The sequence below is a fragment of the Phacochoerus africanus genome, chromosome 3 (assembly GCF_016906955.1).
Source record: "Phacochoerus africanus isolate WHEZ1 chromosome 3, ROS_Pafr_v1, whole genome shotgun sequence".
Lineage (NCBI taxonomy): Eukaryota > Metazoa > Chordata > Mammalia > Artiodactyla > Suidae > Phacochoerus > Phacochoerus africanus.
Window position 1 is genome coordinate 11,008,508 of NC_062546.1, and position 15,456 is coordinate 11,023,963.

Genomic DNA, 15,456 nt, shown 5'->3' on the forward strand with positions numbered 1-15,456 from the left:
ATGGGATCTGAGCCACATTTAGACCTGTACCACTGAGCGAGGCCGGGGATCAAACCCGCAACCTCATGGTTCCTGGTTGGATTCATTTCCACTGCGCCACAACAGGAACTCAGGGATGGCTTTTAAGAGGGGATTCAGCTGGTCTTCTTGTGCTTCCCAGGGGCACAGCTTCATCACCGCCCATCTCCGGGCAGCCCAGCCACCTTCCTCCCCTGCCCTGGACACCCCCCAACTCCCATCCCCATGGCCTTGGCCTCAGGAGGCTCCTTCCCCTATGAATGGAATCAAGGCCTCTTCCAGGTGACCCTTGGCCGACCCGGCAATGGGAGTGCGTTGGTGGTGATCAGGGGCCGTTTAAATTAAAACACCCTCTGGATATTTCACAGAAAACCATGAGTCATCTCTACTTCATAAAACCCCAGTGGAGTGAGCTGGGAGTGCAGACGATATCTGTGGTCCTTAAAAAAAAATTTTTTTTAAGAGGAAATTTTCTCCTTTGATCCCAGGTTCATCCTGAAAAGCAGCGTGCTCTCCCCTAGAGAACATGAGGTCAGCTGGGCGGCTTGCTTACTGTGCAACTGAGGACAGTCTGGTCAATCCCTGATTTTCTTCAAGTTAACATTTTTTCCTAACTACGAGGGAACACATGTCCTTTGCAGTACATTTGTAAGGTATCGTTTCAAAAATAAAGCAGACCAGGCTGTATAGAGTTTACATCTCGCTCTGGTTTACTCACATCTTATTTTAAACATTTTCCCACGTCGCTATTCCTCAAAACCACATTCCTAATGGCCACATAATCTCCTCTGTATGGGTTATCTAACCTGCCCCTTGCACTGGCCATTTGTGGCCACACCCCAGCGTTCCCATCTGCAAGATGGGCACACGTATGCTGTGAGGTCCAGTGAGATGGCCTGTCTGTCCCTTTCTCTGACTGGTCCTTAAAGAGCCTGAGTTGGAGAAGGACAGGAGCTCCCCTCAGGCCTGCCTGGGCAGGAAGGACACAGGGGGCTGGGGACTGCATGATAAACTGTGGCCGAGGACCCTCCTGGATCCCGGATCCTGACTCCCGTGCCTGGTCTTACACCATCTGGCCATCAGGAAGTTTCCACTTAACCTGCAGTTGTGGGACAGTGAACTCTGGAGGGACAGCTGGGGGTCCCCAAGGAGTTGCTTGCTCTTCTCTTACAGCAGAAGCCAGAGCCACTTCCAAGGGTGGTCCCTGAGAGCTGGTGGCAGGACCCAGGAATGGGGGCTGCCAGGAAGGTGGGTTCCTATGTGCTCTGTGGAATCTAAGTGTCCTTCAAATCCGTCACTCTCATTTAAACACACTATTATTTTAAAAAAACCACACACTTTAAATTATACAGAAGACAGTTTACTCCAAATGGAAGGTTACCTTAAGTGAAATCTAACAAAACCCCGACTACCTTCAGGCTCCCTCCTCTGTCTGTCTCCGGCTCTGTGCCTGGGGCCAGCTCTGTACCCTACTAAACAGGAAGGGTGACAAGTGTCAGAGAGCCAGGGAGCCAGATGGAAAGGGGACTAAAGTAAGAAGGACACGCCAAGCGAGGGAGGCATGGGGTCCACTGTGCATTCCTCCCTGGGCCCAGGGTGGGCTGCACGTCGGGAACCTGAGCTCTAGCCCGATCCTCCCATTTGTAGACCGGAAGACAGAGGCTCAGAGGGGAGGGATCTTGTTCAAGATCACATGCAGTGGAATCACTTTCTCCTGATTCTCTGGATCTTTCATTCCTGGCCCCAAACATCTTGGCTCCGGAGAGCCACCCAGCATGGCCCAGGGGGCCACAGAGACGGGGGCCCAAGCTGGCAGGCATGGGAGCCCGTGCGGCCTTTGTCCTGGGCAGACCAGCTGCAGGATTTTCCCTCTCTGGGTGCCTTCAAATAGCTGGGCCTTTTTGTGGGGGAAGCAGGGGAGGGGTGGAGCACAGATGGTGTGCAGAGGGCAAAACCCAGCTCAAGCTGGCAGAGGCCACACAGCCTGTGTGGCTTTCCCCATAAACGGTGGGGGCCCTGCATGCAGTAGGCACTCATTCATTGTTTACTGGGACACAGCATTCTTGGGCGAAAGGGCAGTGGGGTTTATTGAAAGAGAGAATGAACTCAAAGGGGTGCCATTGTCAACATCCAGAGGACTGGAGGCCTGCCCTATCTACTCCTTGGATGTGATTTAAACACCCCCGTAGGGCCTGGTCCCCAACTCACCTTTCAAGGATCCTCTTTTGTAACCTGATGCTCCAGCTAGACCGACTGAACTTTTTGCTGTTCCTCTCATTGATCCTCTCTTGCCTCTGAGCCATTGCATATGCTGTTCCTAATACCTGGCACAATCTTCCATCCCACCCTCGCTCTCTGCCTAGCCAATTCCTCCTCCAGATTTCAACATATGATAGCTCTTCCCCCAGAGGTCTCTTCCCCTGGGCTGGGTGTGGGGTCCTCGCCTGCTCCCTGTGCCTCGGCTAGTTCCCTACAGCAGCACAGTCTCGCCACCTCGCGTCCTAATTGTTCCCCACCAGACTAGTTCACGGCTGCATGGCCCGTGCTTGTATTCAGTAGCCACTCAATAGATGTGTGTTGTGTGAGCAAATCATGTGAGGGAACTCCAGACACAGTTCTTCAATCATTCATTTTTTCAACCAACACTTGCTGGGGCCCCCAGCTTGGTGGGGCTGTGGGCACACAGCTGTGAACAGGACAGAAGTCCCCACCCCATGGAGCTGAGACTCTTGTGAGGGACACATGATCACCAAGCAAACTGATAAGACAGTCTGGGGCGGTGAGACGTTCTCTGAAGGATTTGAAACAGGGTGAGTGGTGAGGCCACCGTAGCCAGGGCAGTCAGGGAGGGCCTCTCTGAGGAGGTGACCTTGGAGTCCAGGCCTGAGTGCCATGGAAGACCCAGGGGTAGGGCATGCAGGTCAAGGGCACAGCCAGGGCAAAGGCCTGGGAGGGGGACTCCACCTGAGCAGCAGGGAGCTGGGGTGGTTGGATCCTTCTGGCTCTTCCATTCAGCTCTGGGTGACCTGGGCAGGTCGCTCCGGGCGGGTCTGGCCCTCGGTAAAATGAGGACTTGGGCTCTGCTGCAGACAGTCTGGTTCCCGCAGCAGCCTCCTCGGGACGCCCAGCCCCCTTCCGTGTAAACTCACATCCTCATCCTGGGCTATCTGGCCATTTCCTTTCATGCTAAACCAAAGGGCTATTTTGGAAACTCCTATAAGCAAACTAATCCCTGGCTGGCATTTGAGCGGATATAAAAGAGCCCTAAGTGAGGGACTCAGGCATAAAAGCTGCCCAGCCCTGAGAGCGCACGCTGTTAAATTTAGAAACATCACCTCCAAATGAGGTGAAATTGCAGGTTTTCCGTGGCTGGCGGGCAGCTTTGGGCAGCAGTGAGCAGGACAGATTTAGTGGTGCGGCTCGGGCTCCTCCGGCCACACCTTGAGAGACGAGGTCCGGGACGTCCCTTCAGTGTCTTGGGGAGCAGCTGACGGGTGAGGCGCCCCTTCAGCTGGCCTGCCTCCCTGTGCTCACCCGCTGGAGCCAAGCCTCAGGGGCTGCCCGGGTGCCAGGCCAGAGAGAGGCAGCGAGGGACCCACAGGGGAGAGACAGTCCTGTCTGCCACTGAAGATTTGGTACCTGCATGACTTCTGTGCCTCTCTCCTCTGCCCAGGGGCCCAGCGAGGTCCCCGGCCTGTTGCTAATGCCGTGCAGAGTACCGACTGCCCAGGATCACCCGGCCTGCCCACAGTCCAGCAGCTAAAGGGTAATGTCCTCGGCGTGGGGAGGTCTGGGGGAAGAATGGGGTCTCCAAGATGCCCAGCCTCTGTTCTGAGTGGTTCCGAGTGCTCTGTTGTATCCACAGTTAAACATTTAGGCTGTCACTCTTGGTCGAAGGAGGCAAACATTCACTGGGGCTTGTCGAGAGCCTTCTGAAGGCTCCCAGGGTTCCAGGGGTCTCAGCCTGGCCGTCTCATCCCCAGTCCACCGGAGGGGGGTTGTTTTGCAGCCAGCTGGGTGAGATCACAGGGGTCAGCTACAAAGGATGGGTCCCACCAGGGATCAGCCAGGAGGGGGCGCTGCTGGGATTGATGCTCATCCAAAGGGGCCCACAGAGACCTGGGCTCCCACACCCTGAAGCTTGCAGGGGATGGGCTCGATTTTTCTCTGCCACCCCGAGTACTACATTTCTATCTTGGCAGGTCCCTTCAGGAACCGGCTTGCATTCTGGGGCTCCCTTCCTTCCCCCTGAGGCTCATGGGAGAGGAGGGCTGCTGGGGAAGCAGGTGCAGCCTAGCATGAAGTAGCCAGGCTTTGGAGCCCATCATGCCCAGGTTCAAATCCCAGCTCTCGCGGTTCCTACCTGTGTGACCTTGGATGAGTCATCTCTCCTCCTCTCTGCACCTCAGTTTCTTTATCTGAAAAATGGGAAGGATAATAATAATGTTTGCCTCCTTATAGAGTTGGGAGAATTAAATGAGATTTGAAGCCTTTAGAGCAGGTAGCAGGCAGAGTGCTGACTCCCCAGGGGTCATCCCTCAATACCTGCTGCTTTTTACAATAATGTTCTATTGGGACTTCGTCAGGCTCATTCATTTGCATATTTTCTGTGGCTGCTTTCGGTCAAAATGGTAGAGTTGAGTAGTTGTGACAAAGATTATATAGCCTGCGAAGCCAAAAAAATTTACTATCTGGCCCTTTACAGAAAACTTTTGTCCACCGCTGCCTTGGAGTCGAGCACTGAGTGGGAATTCTCATTCTTACCCTATACAGCCTGCTGAAGTGGGGAAGCAGCCCCAGTCTTTTAATCCTCATCCTCTGGCCCCATAACGATGTGCCGTGACTCTTTCAAGCCCCGGAGGACAGCCCTGGCCCTGCCTCCAGGGAACTGTCTGTCTAGCAGCAGGGGCAGACAAGTCACCATTCACAGTCCACTGTAACTAGAGGGAACTGGGACAGGGGGAGGTCTGGGAAGGCTTCCTGGGGGAGGTGACACCTGGGCTGGAAAAGGAAGGTTTAGCCAAGAGGCCAATCTCATGTGGCAGCTAGACCTTACATTGAAGAAGCAGGTCCCTGAGCCAGGCTCTTCACCTCTTCAAGCCTCTTTCCTCATGAGAAGCGGGGTCACTGAACCTCACAGACCTGTTGTGAGCAGTCAGTCCACAGCCAGGTGCTGGCTTATTGTATCCAACCTTCGTTCTCCTCCTCGGCCCTCCTGCCTAATGCTGGACAGGAGGACGGTGGGTTTGTTGTAGCGAACTTCATGGGGAGGAACTAGTTAGCAATTGTCTTTCTCTCTAATCCTGAAGTGGAGGACCTGGGGGAGGCCGGAGGAATGACCCAGAAGGCGTGGGAGGGAGGGCGGTGGCGAGATGGAGGGAGGGCTTCCGGTCCCCGACACCCGGGGCTGGCTCCAGAGCCCATGTCCCAACCGCTGACCTTGGGCATCTCCCTGCCTGCTCCCTCCTCCTCCCCTTGCCCAGCTTGGTGGCGGGAGGGGCGTGTTAAGCAGTTTGAGAAGGTTCCAGTGCCACCCAGAGCATGTGCTGATAGTGGTGGGGGCAGTGGTGTGTTGATAAAAGTTCAACAACCAGCAGGAAGAAAAAAAACAACCAAATCTAATTTGTAGCACTTGCCAATTTCCACGACGTTCATAATCCTATCGTGGTCGATTTCAAGCTACCAACATTCCTGAAAATTTAACCATCAACTCTGGTGAGCTGGTCCAGGCTGGCAGCAGCAGAGCCCAGGTAGGGACTGTGGGGGCAGAGGGGGTGCTCTCCGTGGGGCTGCCGCAAACCCCTGGAGTGCCGGCTGCCTGACCACGCGCCTGAGAAGGGCTGGCACGGAGCTCTCAGCCTGGCTCTGCCACTTCCGAGCTGGGTCCCTGGGCTTGTCTTGTTCCCTCTCTGAGCCTCAGTTTCCTCATCTATGGAATTAAGTTCGCAGTAGCTCCTAGGCCTGAGGGGTTGTGTAGATCTAAGAAGGGAACTTACATGAGGCATTGGGCTCTCAGCTGACCTAATCACGAACTCTCATAAATGGTGCCTCCCCTGCCAGATCTGCCAAGCCACACAACTGGCCGCCGTTCACCGACTCTAACATGGGACAGTCCCTGGCACGGGGGCTCAGCACACAGCGGGTGCTCAGTAAACTCTCGCTAGCCACCCCCACCCACCCCAGGCAGGCTAGGAGCTGCTCCTCCGCTCACCTGCCCCAGCAGCGGGGTCTCCAGGCTGGGGCCTTGGTCGGCCATGGCACAGGGACAACAGTGCTTTCCAGTGTCCATCTGACATGACGTGTTGGCAGCGCACTGTCTCCTTGGTCCTTTTGTGAATTTCCATTTTACAGATGTCCTCACGGAGGCCCAGAGCCAGTGGGTGGCATAGCTATAGCTGGGGTTTGAGCCCAGGTCTGGCTTTTCTGTTTTTGATGCTCACCTATGCACAGCACCCATGGGACCCATGGCGGCAGGATGTGTCGGAAGAGAAAGCTGTGGGGGCTGCACAGACCTGCTGGAGGGGGGGGTTCGTACGAGGGCTCTGGAGCCCATGGCAGGTGCCAGCCACAAGTGAAATGCAGGACTGGACGCTGGACAGATGTGGTCTCAAAGAGAATGTTATTCCAGGCAGAGGCCCCAGTGTGGGCAAAAGGATGGAGCCTGGACTCTGCTGCCAGGTGCAGGGGATGTGGGAGGCAGGGGCCTCACCGAGCAGGAACGTGGGAGAGCTGGAGGAGCGAAGCTTTCCCAGGGCAATGGGGTCCCTGGAATCCTGGCACTGACACCATCATGTCTGGGGAGCGAGGTAGGAAACTGTAGCAGTGGAGATTTAGGTTAGATATGGGGGAGAACTTTCCGATTGTGTTGGAAGACACTGGGCAATATTCCCAAGGGATGTGGTGGCATTTTTCCACTCTCGAGATGGTTTGGAAAAAAGAAAGGACCACCAGGGTTCTAGGCCGGCCTCCTTGCAGCCTGGGTCAGAGATGGGATAATGGATCGGGAGCTTCTGGAAGCCTGTGATGCCAGCAGCCTGGCCTCCTGTGAAGTGGACTTCATCACCTCCCGCTCAAAACCTCCCAGAGCTCCCCGTTCTCCTCACCCAAGTGCAAGCCAAGGTCCTCCCTGGGGTGACCCAGGCCCCCCAGCTTGCACTCTGTTGGCTTTCCCAACCTCACCTAGAGTCACACCCCAACCTACTGAACTTGTTTCCATTTCTGGATTATACTCTGTCCTCTGCACCTCCAGGCCTTTGCTCATGCTGTTCCCCCTGCTTCAGATACCTTTCCCTCCCCTCCCCTTCCCCTTCTTCCTTCCTTCCTTACACTTTCCTTCTCAGCTCTTGGTTGCTTCCCCCATGCCTGCGTCAGGTACTCCCATTATTTCATCATGGACTTTGCTGGCTGGGAGCCCTGGAGGCCAGGGGCTTTGCCTTGCTTTGCTCAGTCCCTGGCACATAGTAGGTACTCAGTCAGGGTTTGTGGAGGGGGGCCAGGGTTATTGGCAGAGAGGAGTAGCTGAGGGGAGGTGAGAAGAGCCAGTTCAGGAGTTGCTGGTCCCCCCTCCCTGGCATGTGCTCAGGCATTAAGGACCCAGGTGCAGAGTATAGACACCTGGGTTTGGATATCACTACTGGGTTAGGCTCTCTAACCTCCTTGAGTGTCAGTTTTCTCATCTGTGAGCTGGACACAGTGCCAGCCGCCCTGCCACTGAGGTGGTTGTCAGGACTTTGGGGGCCACAGTGGAGGGTGGCCGGCTTGAAGTCAGCACTCACTGGGTGGCAATGAGAGGCTGACTGTCCTGACCTCTCCCTGCAGGTGACAGCCATGTCGGTGAGGGTGCGGTTCCTGTCCTCTGGGGATGCAGGGGCCGTGGGGGTCATGGGCCGGAGTGCCTCCTTCGCGGGCTTCAGCAGTGCCCAGAGCCGGAGGATCACGTAAGTTCTGCCCCGACTGTGAGGTTCTGGGGCCAGGGATGAGGGGTGGGGGATGGGGACATCCTCTTCCACTGCCAGGGACCCTTAGGCTCACTCCCATGCCAGGCCTGCAGTGTGCACATGTGTGTGTGTGTGTGTGTGTGTGTGTGCCTTTGTGTATGTGTGAGTTGACACTGTGGTGTTGGGAGAAACCTGTCATTTGCTTGAGATCCAAACAGGTATCATTGACACGTTCCTGGCAGCTGATCCTGGAAGTTGATCTGCCTGAGCTTATTAGGCCCACTTGGCAGATCAGAACACTGAGGCTCGGAGAGGTAGAGCTGCTCACCCAAGGTCGCACAGCAAGACTGGTTCGGCATTAGAACTTAGTCTCCTAGGGGCGGGGTTGGGATGGAATGTTCTTCCTGTCTGAGAGATTGGGAAATAGCACCACCTGTGACCTGGGGCAAGTGAGTTCACCTCAGAGTCTTGTTTCCTCATCTGCGAAAAGGGGATCGCAAATGGCCGTCCCTCAGAGGCGTGTCCTGAGGGTACAGGGGGGTGACCCACGGCCGGCTGCCAGCACCCACAGGCACAGCAGCTGCCTGCGGGACGTTTTCAAAGGAGCAGGAGCAGCCTCTGCAGACAGGCCTGGTCAACACGCCCCTTCAGGCATGGGCCTCCTCCAGCGGCAGGCAGCCCCCAGGCGGAAGGTGCACTTCTTGCTCCTGGGCCACAGCCCTGTGGGCCCAGGCCTGCTGGCTCCTTGGCTCCAAGCATCCTGAGCGCCCCAAACGTCTGCCACTCTGAGCAGCTGTGTGGACAGCAGGACCCCAGCCAGAGCAGGGCACAACCTGGGTGATCGGTGAGCCAGTCAGTGACCAAACAGCATGGCACTCCCTGCCTGAAACCCTGCAGAGGTTCCCATCCCAGCCCCTCGCGGCCATGGTCCGCCGGCCGGCCTCACTCTCAACCCTGTGTTTTGGCTGTGTTGGCCTCTGAGCCCTCCAGGCCTTTGCACAGGCTGTGCCCTCCGCTTGGCGCTTTTCCCACTCCTGCTCGCTGGCCGTTCCTGCTTAACCTTCTTCAGGCCTTGGCTTCAGTGCTCCATCCTGGGGAGGACCAGGCACCAGCTGAGCCCCAGATAGGCCCTCCCTCCTCCCACCCTCACCCATGAGGCTGGGCCCCTGAGGTCAGGCGCTCCCAGCTCACTCACCTGGTCTCCCGGTGGCTCAGCTCCTCAGCTCCGAGGTGTGCTGGGAGGGGTGGTGTCTCGGTTTCTGGAAGCACCCCGAGGAATTCTGAATTCATTCCAGGACTATTTATGGAGTACTGACTCTGGTCAGGCCCTGTTCCTCCTTCCTGGGCAGGAAAACAATAAGCCACTGGTAAGATGGATGCACAGGTGGCAGGTGCTGTGAGGGAACTAAAGCTGGGGGTGGGGGCGGGAGGACAGCAGGGCCTTGGAGGAGGGCAGTGAGTCAGGAGCACAATGAAGCAAAGGCAAATCATGAGAAGCCGGGGGGCGGGGGGTGGAGAAGCCGTTCAGGCGGAGGGGACAGCAGTGCCAAGGCCCTGAGATGGGCATGAGCTTTGAGGAACAGAAAGTGGGTGTGCGGCCAGCTTGTGGGACAGTGTTGAGAGAGGAAGAGGGACTCTATGGGGACTCTTCGGCCACGGTGGGGACATTCACAGTGCGAGGAGCTGCTGAGGGGCTGGAGCAGAGGAAACTGAGGAAGGGAGGGGAGAAATCTGGCCAAAGCCCCAGAAGGAGTTAGTACCCAGCGCCCCTGACTTGAAGCCTCCAAAAAGAGAAAGTGTGGGTGCCGCTGTGAGGCAGGCACACAGGAGGTGCCTCATAAGCGCTGCTGAGAGGACTAAGTATAAACTGGCCAGGGAAATGACGATGTTTCTCAACTGAGCCACCTCTGAGCTGCCTCTTCTGGGGCTTCATCGGGGTCCTCACCCCATGGGGTCTCTAATTAGGGCCACTAAGGACGGCTGTGTGGGTCCCCCTGCCAAGGGGGTATCCGGCCCCTGTGACCCTCCCAGGCTGGGCCTCCAGGATGGGAAGGGCACCTTTCTCTCATTCACACCAAGGCCCTGGGGGCACTCTGTGCCTGTGGTCTGGCAGCCATGACTGGCTGTGTGAGCACACCTCACATAGGGCCCTGCTCTCAGGTTCATCCCTCTGCAGACGCCATCAAGAAATCCTTTTTTTTTGTTTGCTTTTTAGGGCCTCACCTGTGCCGAATGGAGGTTCCCAGGCTAGGTGTTGAATAGGAGCTACAGCTGCCAGCCTACACCACAGCCACAGCAATGAGAGATCCAAGCTGAGTCTGTGACCTACACCGCAGCTCATGGCAACGCCAGATCCTTAACCCACTAAGTGAGGCCAGGGATGGAACCCGCATCCTCATGGAGACTAGTCAGGTTCGTTACCGCTGAGTCGTGTTGGGAACTCCCCCAAAATTCTTAATACCTTGTGACCAAAGGGTCTGGCGTTTTCTTTTGCCCTGGGCCTCAGGAATTCTGTACACTGTCCTGCCTGCAGCTCTCCCTCTGCCAGGCTTCTGGGGTCTCTGGACTGCCCTCCTCTGTAGGAAATGCACCTTTAGGCCCCCGTCAGGAGTTCCATCCAAAGAGTGCGCTGAGGTGGGCCCACCTCTTGCTGCCCGCTCCTGGCTGCCTGGGGTGGGCACTCTGGAGAGAAAGCAGAGGGCTCTGACCTGTGACTCTAGGGCTCACTGGTCATCAGCAAGGGTAAGAGTCAGGTCCCATAGAGCCTGTATCCCAGTCTGAGAAAGAGGCCCCCAAGGGCCCTAAATGCCCTGAACCCCTGCTGGAGCCCCTCTTCCTGGGCCCAACCCCCTGAGCAAGCTCTGAGGTTCCTGCGTGGGACCACCTGGCCTAGCTCTCTGCAGTCCCCCTGCCCAGCGGCGAGGAAGAAACTGCCCATGACAGCAGAGATGCACATCTATTTTTAACTTCCGTCTCCGTCCAACTCCCAGAGGGCTAGACCCTGGGCTCTGGAGCTGGACAGTCTAGATTGGGTTTCAGGCCTCATTTTCTGGCCTTCTTTCCTGGGTAATCTAACCAGGCCAACACACGGCCACATTGCCAAGGCACTTGGGGTTGGCAGGTGGGGCGGGTCAGGCAAAATAACCTTAGATAGGAGAGTGGGGGGAGAGCGGGGCTCCACTTAGATGTCCCCAACCCTCATGTCTGCCCGGGCACCGGAAACCCCTTTGACTCTGGACAGGGTTTTTTTATTGCATAATCAAAGAATTCACTTGGGGAAGCAACCTGGTGAGTAAATTTTACACTAAGGTGTGAATGACTGCTATGATAAGGCCCTTTATAATATTATGTTATAACATAAGGCCATATATAATATGATGGGAGGAGAAAGAAGAGGGCCAGGCCCTGACACTGTCCCATTCTGCCCTGACTGACAGGCACGACACGACTGCTCTTAGCTCCTTCGGGCCATTCCTCAGCCAGGTCTCCCTTCCCCCAGGCTGTCAGGCGGGGACCCTCCTGAGCCAGGAGCTTTGATGTCCTCACTACCTTGGGAATTCCTCCACTGGGACAGCTGCGAGGGGGCAGGTGTGAAAACTAGGCAGCAGCCCTTGATTTTCAAGGAGAGGAAGCTAGAGAAAGAGGGGTGTGGGGCGGGGATGGGGTGGCCCTCAGAGGTGTGTGTGTAAACAGGCTAGTGTGTGGGAAGCACCCCGGGCAGAGCCTGACCTTTGCAAGTGCCGTGTGCATGTCTGTCCACATTCCTGTGCATCTAGTACCACCAGACACAGGAGGAAAGGTGAGCTTACCTGAGCTTTGAGTCCTCACCTGAAACGTGTCCAGGCCATCCTATTGTTTAATGCCCCATGCCCAGCCCCAGCCCCAGCCCTGCCTGCCTCCAGATTCTGCACCTGCAGCAGCCACGCACCAGCGCCTCTGACAGCATTTCCCAATGACACCAGGTAGAAGGCCTGGCCTTCTGGGGCTGGGGCCACTGGGCTGCACGTGCCCATCTGGAAGCTCATCTGGCATGCCAGGGGATATTTAATATTCACCGAGTCCTCCCATGGCTGGCGTAACATCCGCCCCCGCAGGCTGCTCCCTGCCCTGGCAGTGGTGACATGGGGCCAGGCATGCAACCTGATTTCGCCATCTGGAGGCTGCACAGGCAACACCATCCCTGGCAGGGCCAGCCCTCCAAGTGGCTGCCACACCTGCCTTGTTGAACCTCAGACAAAAGCCCTGGGCTCAGAGCTTCCCCAGGAGCCTGTGTTTCCAGGGCTGGCTCCAGCAGCAAGCAAGGAACTCTCCAGGTAGACGGAAGGGGGGCCCAGCCGAGGGTGCGCACCTGCCAGGGACTAAGGGCCCCTGGGAGCTGGCAGGTGAGCGGGGCCCCTGCAGCCCCACCTCCAAGCTGCTTGCCCACCTGCTGGGGCCCCTGGCCTGTCTGAAACCCGCTTCTCTCAAGGCTGCAGCCTTGCCTGTCCCTGCTGGCCTGGAGATGGCAACTTTGTGGAGGGTGTGTTCCAACAGGTGGGTGATGTGGCCTCGGGGAGGGTGGGGGAGGAGGGAGCACAGCCCCTTCTTGGGCTTTGCAAATTGTCACTTGACATGTAATAGATGAATAACAGCGCCAGCAGGTGCAGGGGTGAGCACCACTGAGGTGGCGGGTTTGTGTCCAGTGCTCTGCATGTTACCTGTGCTCCAACATCCCCTGTGTGGGGAGCCTTCCCTGTTCACTCTATTTAAATTCCGTATCCTGCTTTGGTTCTCTTCCTTGGCACTAGGCACTTTCTGATATATAATTTTTAAAATTGAGGTATAGTTTCGATACAATATTTTATAAGTGATACATACTTTTAAAAATTACCTATTGGAGTTCCCGTTGTGGCTCAGGGGTTAACAACCTGAATAGTATCCATGAGGATGCAGGTTTGATCCCTGGCCTTGCTCAGTGCGTTAAGGACCCAGCATTGCTGTGAGCTGTGGTGTAGGTCACAGATGTGGCTCGGATCCTGCGTTGCTGTTGCTGTGGCTGTGGTGAAGGCTGGCAACTATAGCTCTGATTTGACCCCCAGCCTGGAAAACTCCATATGCCGTGGGTGCAGCTCTAAAAAGACAAAAAATAGATAAAATAAAATAACCTTACTAACTTCAACACATATATAGCACTTACTCTTTGCTGGACACTGCTCAAATCTCTTTACATTAATTAACTTGTGTTACATTTTCTGATCCCCATTTTGCAGATGAGAAAACTGAGGCACAGAGAGGTTCAATAACTCACCCAGGTCACACAGCTTGTCAGTAGGGGAGCTGGATAGAGTCCTCAGCGTCCGGCTCCAGAGTCTGCACTTGCTGCCACTTCCCATGGTCTCTGCTGGCTGGCAGGGCAGGTCACGGGGCCAGGGGGTTTGTATGTTTTAGTCACTGTTCTAACCCGGCTCCTGGAATGGTGGCTGGTGCATAATAAGAGCTCAGTCAAGGAGTTCCCGTCGTGGTGCAGTGGTTAACGAATCCGACTAGGAACCATGAGGTTGCGGGTACGGTACCTGCCGTTGCTCAGTGGGTTGACGATCCAGCTTTGCCGTGAGCTGTGGTGCAGGTTGCAGACACGGCTTGGATCCCGCGTTGCTGTGGCTCTGGTGTAGGCTGGTGGCTACGGCTCCGATTAGACCCCTAGCCTGGGAATCTCCATATGCCGCAGATCGGCCCAAGAAATATCAAAAAGACAAAAAAAAAAAAAAGAAGAAGAGCTCAGTCAATATTTGCTGTGTGAATGACTATCTTACGACAACTCCATGGGGCAGATACTCTTATTATCCCCCTTTTACAGATGAGAACATTGAGGCTCCTGCAGATTAAGCACCTTGACCTCTGGGGCTAGAACTTGAACATGGGCCACTGACAAGGACTTGTGTCTTGTGAGATGATAGGAGTTTCCAGCGTGGGGAGGCCCCTGAGGACAGGGTTCCAGATCCTTCCTTGCTGCAGCATCCTGAGCACCAGTTCTCACTGTGCCTGGGCAAGGGCCGGGATCTGTATTTCTGGCATGTTGGTGTGTAGTGTGGATCTGTATCCATGCTGGGGATCCATGGGGCTTGGGGCTTGGTCCCTGCCAGCAGGGGTGGACAGGATAGCACTGCTGAGTCAATCGCAGGTCTCTCTAACCATGTGTGGAATGGGTGGTGGCTGGCTGGACTGGAGATACAGCCCAGCTGCCTGCCAGGCCTCTTAGGGACCAGTGCTTGGCGGTGGCCCAGTGGCCCTTCTCCCAGGCCTGGCAAAGGAGCTAGAACTGTGTCCCGCTTGCCTGCTGCCTGGCTCCCAGATCACAATCCCCTCTGCCATCCCCATGGCCTGTGAGCCCTTGAGGGTAGAACTCTGGCCACTTGGCCCCCATCACAGCACCTCACTCGGAGGAAGCCCCACTCTGAGTGCTTGACTGAATAATGAGCCTGTGTCCTTGATTTTAAACCCCACAATGGCACCCAGGGAGACTCAGAGCTGGGTTTCTAGCAGGAGGATGTCTCCGGAGGGAAGGAGAAATGGTGATTCCCCTGAGAAAGTGGTCCCCCTACTGTGGCTGAGGGACCAACATCAGCAGTGCCTGGGAACACGTTAAAAATGCAGGGAGTTCCTGTCATGGCTCAGTGGTAACAAACTCAGCCAGTATCCATGAGGATGCAGGTTCGATCCCTGGCCTCACTCACTGGGTTAAGGATCCCCTGTTGCTGTGGCTATGGTGTAGGCTGGCAGCTGCAGCTCCTCTCCAATTCAACCCCTAGCCTGTAAACTTCCATATGCCGCAGGTGTGGCCCTAAAAAGACAAAAAAAAAAAAAAGAGAGAGAGAGAGAAAGAGAAAGAAATGCAGGTTCTCAGGCCCCACACAGACCTGTTGAACCTGAAACTTTGGTCGGGAGGAGGTCCAGAGACGGGGTCAGCAGTCTGAGTCTAACAAGTCCTCCAGATGGTTCTGGGGACTGTGAGGGGATCCTGTGCCCTGCTCCCAGCCAGTGGTTGAGACTCCGGGCCGAGGACCTGCTGAGATAAGGGTTGGGGTCCCAGCTCTGCTGCCTACATGATCCGGGGCAAGTGACTTATCTGAGCCTCAGTTTCCCTATCTTGCAATGTGGCTAAAAATACTACTGCCTCTTAGGATGGTTGTGGAAGTCGCTGTTTATATAAAGCTCTTAGCATGCGCCAGGCAGCAGCAGAGGCTGCACATGGCTTCTACTGCTGCTTATTATCGTTAAGCTCCCCAGGGCCCTCCGGCTGGATGGTGTTGGTGAATCCAGAAGCCCAATAGCTGTGGCTGCAGTTTCATTTCCCTGCTCTGTGGCGATCTTGGTCATTGTCAAGGTCTTTGAAGCTGGAATTCCACTGGGACCTGCCCTCTCCTCCCCCTACCCACCCCAGGGTCCCCAAACAGCCTCTCCATTGTCTTCCCACTCTGCTTTGGTCAAGCCTTGCCCATGCCATCATGGCACAGGACTCTCC

At 55.9% G+C, this 15,456-nt stretch overlaps 1 protein-coding gene across 2 annotated transcripts in view; it reads left to right on the forward strand.

The window, feature by feature from the left end:
- Window positions 1-3,670: 3,670 nt before the first annotated feature.
- Window positions 3,671-15,456, forward strand: part of RIPOR3 (RIPOR family member 3) — a 33,211-nt gene continuing 21,425 nt past the window's right edge. Inside the window, exons 1-2 of one of the 2 annotated variants that reach the window (XM_047770875.1) lie at window positions 3,671-3,784; window positions 7,837-7,955. In XM_047770875.1, coding sequence (XP_047626831.1) covers window positions 7,846-7,955 — 110 coding nt within the window. In that variant the 5' untranslated portion in view covers window positions 3,671-3,784; window positions 7,837-7,845. Of the gene's footprint in view, window positions 3,785-7,836; window positions 7,956-12,222; window positions 12,338-15,456 lie in introns of those variants that run through there. The other variant, XM_047770876.1, reaches the window with a different exon arrangement.